Source organism: Rhagoletis zephyria, unplaced genomic scaffold, assembly GCF_001687245.7.
Source record: "Rhagoletis zephyria isolate East Lansing unplaced genomic scaffold, Rhagoletis_zephyria_1.1 Rzeph_scaffold_07206, whole genome shotgun sequence".
In the NCBI taxonomy this organism is placed as follows: domain Eukaryota; kingdom Metazoa; phylum Arthropoda; class Insecta; order Diptera; family Tephritidae; genus Rhagoletis; species Rhagoletis zephyria.
Window position 1 is genome coordinate 1 of NW_016164289.1, and position 4,310 is coordinate 4,310.

Sequence of the window (4,310 nt, forward strand, 5' to 3'; positions counted from 1 at the left end):
ACAATAATTAATCGAATAACATCTCGATTTATCTCGAAGAGAGTGACTCGGTGGTAAGGCTCTAGTTAGTTTGTGTGAGCAAATCAATAAATATTCTAGTTAACAACATATTTAGTAAGCTTCAAAACTGCCAATTAGTGTATCGCCAGTGCTGCGTGGAAGATTCCCAAACGCGAAGCACATAGAATCAGAAGCATTAAAAGTAAACTGAAACATCTCGCGCTCAGCGCTGCGGCACTACCGGTGCTGGGATCTGATGTGGCAGGCGCATTTGTAACACCATCTGTCGTACTGTTTCCGCTGTTATCCTCCGCATCGTCCTCATCGCTGTCCTTCGGCATAAAATCATGACACGTTGGGAAATTCTTTGGCGCTGATTTCATTTGATCATTGTCGCCAACTTTAAAAACCAGCGCCATGCCGATCTCAGCATGGAACTCGATGTGACAATGGAAGAGCCAAAAACCAGGATTATAGGCCTCGAAGCGGATGATAGTGTAACCACCGTCCGGCACGGTTACAGTGTCCTTGACCGGCGGTCTATCGAGGTTGCGTTTAAGTAAATTGTAGCGATCGAGCTGTTTGATCTGTAGGTAGAAAAAAAAGAAACGCATTTAACTAACCGTGTTTGTTTCATTGAAATAGGTATATGAACTCACCATTTCGATTGTGACATTGCTGCCTAAGCGTTCTAGACCCACCACACGAAAGGAGTTGCCGTGCAAATGGAAGGGGTGATTGGCATCGAAAGTGAAACCTTCATCTACCAAGATAACTTCCACAACAGAGTTTAGCGGTACTTGCAACACATGATGGCACTGGCAGAATTCACTCCGGCAATCGATGCCCTGCTGCGCGAGGCTAGTGTCGTTGCAGAAGAGCGACTCGTCTACTTGATTGCGATCCGCCATCAAAGCCATTGGTGGGAACTTGAACGAGATGTGATTCAGTTGTGGCGTGTAAACCTTATTCGTCTTGCCCATGCTGTCGTTGAAGCTGTAGTAATTGGCTGGATGGAAGTCGGGATGGTCCTTGGCATAGAAATCATAGTAGACGAAAAATTTGTAATCTGCCACGGGTTTGAGTGCGTCACGATCCACACCTGGCATGGTGTCATAAATTGGCAACGCTGTCATCTCGGCCGCAGTCAATGAGTCGGGATATCCTGAACCGCGATTCATCGCATTCAATTCGATGCCCTCAGCTTTGTGTTGCCAACCCAGCACACCGCTTGGCTCATCCTCCGTTGCGCTCTCGTACCGCAATATGCCCACTTGGAAGGCGGATGTGAATTGATCGCTGCAGTCCATGAGCCCTTTGAAGCGTATCCAGTAGCTGCCGACGGGTTGATTCGCATTCAACACGAAGTCAAAGCGTTCACCGGCATAAGTGACTATCGAGCCAACTTCGAGTGGCTCAAAGTCATAGCCGTCCGAATGTATGGCCGTGAGCGTGTGATTATCAATGGACACCGCAATGGGGCAGTTCAGAAATTCGGCGTTGATGATGCGGAAGCGATAACGGAAGCCACGCTGCACATGATATGTTTGCAGCGGCATTTGATGTAAGAGAATCTCATCCACGGCGCGTTTCGAACGATGAGTGCCAGAGGTAGAAGTCGCCCCAGCAATGCTGTCAGTGCCTTCGGAATAATTGCCTGCAGGCTGCTGAGTTTCTTCCTTTGCAACGCGCGCTAAGCGTAAAACTTCATTGGTCTCTCGGAAGCGCATGATGTGGACGTTCGAATTGTTTACCGGATGTAGTAATTCAGTCTTCCAGTCGGGCAAATGTATTTGCGGCTGGTTTACTATATACGTTTCTGGACTCGTAGTAGTAGACGTAGAGGTTGTTGTTGGCTGCGGCGTTGGTGTGGGCACAGCGGCGCTCTTACTCTGCTTGGCTCTCGCTTCTTTCTTGGCTTGATCCCAAATGGCATAGTAGAAGCGTCCACGCCCATTCACCAATAAATTCACCGGCTTATTGTCACCACGCGAATGATGATGCGATGCAAAAATGCTTACGCCCGGTGTATGNGCTGCGCTAGCTCTCGCTTCTTTCTTGGCTTGATCCCAAATGGCATAGTAGAAGCGTCCACGCCCATTCACCAATAAATTCACCGGCTTATTATCACCACGCGAATGATGATGCGATGCAAAAATGCTTACGCCCGGTGTATGCACCCAATCCTGCAGAATCATCTTGTGTTCGGACAAATCAAAATCATAAAGGTGTGCATGCGCTTCGTTTGCACGCGGCCGTCGCACAATCAGCGCGCCAAAGACGCCATCACCACGCTGCATGCCGGTATGTGAGTGCCAGAAGTGTGTGCCCGGATTGTCGGCGCGAAAACGATAACGGAAGGTGGAATGCGGTGAGATCGGACACTGCGAGACGTGTGGCACGCCGTCCATATATGGATAATCGAGCATGTGCATGCCATGCCAGTGTATGGTAGTGCTATCGCCGAGCAGATGATTGCGTACGTCGGCGACAATCATGTCGCCATGGCACACTTCCATTGAGGGGCCGGGCATCATGCGATTTACCACCATAACACTGCGTTCAATGCCATCGCCGAGCACACAGTGTGGCCGCTCGCAGTCAGTGCCGTTCTGCGGACACGCGTAGCAAGCTTTCGACATAGTCTCATACCATTCAACCACGAAAGTGTAATGACAAGTCATCGGCGCTGCATTTGGTTGGCATTCGCGCGCACACGGATGATTGCGATAAAACTCCTCGGTCCAAATGTCACCATTCTCCTCGCGCAGTTCAACCGAAGCGGCGCTGTTGCGCGCCATATCCGCCTCTGTACCGCGACACTGCACGCAACAATCTTTCACAAACACCCGCTCTCGCGGACAATCTGCCGGTAGCGGCGCACATGTTTTTTCGTAAACATTTACGATTGGTGTGACGATGGAAGCTGCTGGCAGTGGCGCGCATTCGTACATCGTGCAGCCATCCGGACTGTGCCAAGTCTGACCCAGCTCGTAGACGGTGTCATTGAAGCGGCACTTGGTGCGTACACATTCACCACAGCAGCTGCCCGGTTGCGAACGTAACTCCGAATCCTACATAGAAGGAGAGTGAGAGAGAGAACGAGAAAACGAAATATAAGTGCTCATGCCCTCACTGGCCATTAACTTAACGCTTAACACTTACCACATCGCAATAGAACTGTCCACAATCGACCTTCGTGATAGTCTCTCGCGGCACACCGCTAGCATCTAGTTCGCAAGCGTGCACGTCGCATGCATCGTGTGAGGAAATCCAAACAGCGCCAATATCACGCGTCTCCTGCATATCGTCTATAAGGACCGAACACTTGGTATCTTGCGGCGCTGGAAGTAGAGAAAAGGCAATTTGAATAATTTTTAATAGTTGAAGGGAATCAAAAAGTGCGAATAATGGGCGGAGATGAAATGCTTCGCAAAAAGCTTGACCTCAGTGTAAAGATTTGCTTAATCTTTTCACTATCTTTGCGCGGTGTCATTCGCAGCCATTTAATAACTGACTGGCTGAAATATTACCCCAACACCTTCGCTTTGATGTCCTTATTGAGATCTTTTAATTTATAATGAACTTTCTTAGATTGCGCTCACATCGAAGTGTAGGTGGCACCTCTATAACAAATTTGTCTAAACTAAAGTTGTATGTCAGAAAGCACTAGCTACTAATTGCCCCGTTTTATCGGCAAACTTTTTCTTAGCCCCATTTATGACAAATTAAATTAGTTGGCAACCCTTTTTGCCCAGATATTTATATTGATAATTGAGAGGTGAGATCTTTTAATTTATAATTAACGTTCTAATATAGATATGTAGTTGGCAACTCTATATCCAAATTTGTCTAAACTAAAGATGTATATCAGACAACACTAGCTACAAATTGCCGCGAGTTTTTTGGCAAACTTTCTCTGAAACACAATTGTGAGATTTTAAATTAGTTGGCAACCCTATCGTCTGGCCAGATTTTTATGCTGGCCATTTTTTAGAACAACACTTTTGCGATGGTGGCAACAGTGATTAACCGAAATTTTTGGAAAACGCGCTGAAAGCAGCAGTTTTATAAGTTTTAATTGGGTGGCAACCTTGTTGCCTTCCCCCATCTTTTTCTTAAAAAAAAAAAAAAAAACCACCAACAAGCAATGCTCAATAACATTTGTAAAAGTAAATATGATTACACCAAAATAATAATAATAAATAATAAAACTATTTCGTATTTTTAGTTAGATAGAAACCCTTTTTTTTTGTCGGGACCAGGCACAAAACAACGCGTACAGAAAACAGGAAACCCTACTGAGAGCA

General features: G+C 46.7%; 1 protein-coding gene across 1 annotated transcript in view; it reads right to left on the bottom strand.

The window, feature by feature from the left end:
• Positions 1–6: 6 nt before the first annotated feature.
• The window catches only part of Mco1 (Multicopper oxidase 1), a 21,045-nt gene continuing 16,741 nt past the window's right edge, over positions 7–4,310 (bottom strand). Inside the window, exons 3-6 of the mRNA XM_017629933.1 lie at positions 3,166–3,344; positions 2,035–3,074; positions 660–1,902; positions 7–587 (exon numbers count right to left, since the gene is read on the bottom strand). Of these exons, the coding sequence (XP_017485422.1) occupies positions 135–587; positions 660–1,902; positions 2,035–3,074; positions 3,166–3,344 (2,915 nt within the window). The 3' untranslated portion in view covers positions 7–134. The remainder of the gene's footprint in view (positions 588–659; positions 1,903–2,034; positions 3,075–3,165; positions 3,345–4,310) is intronic.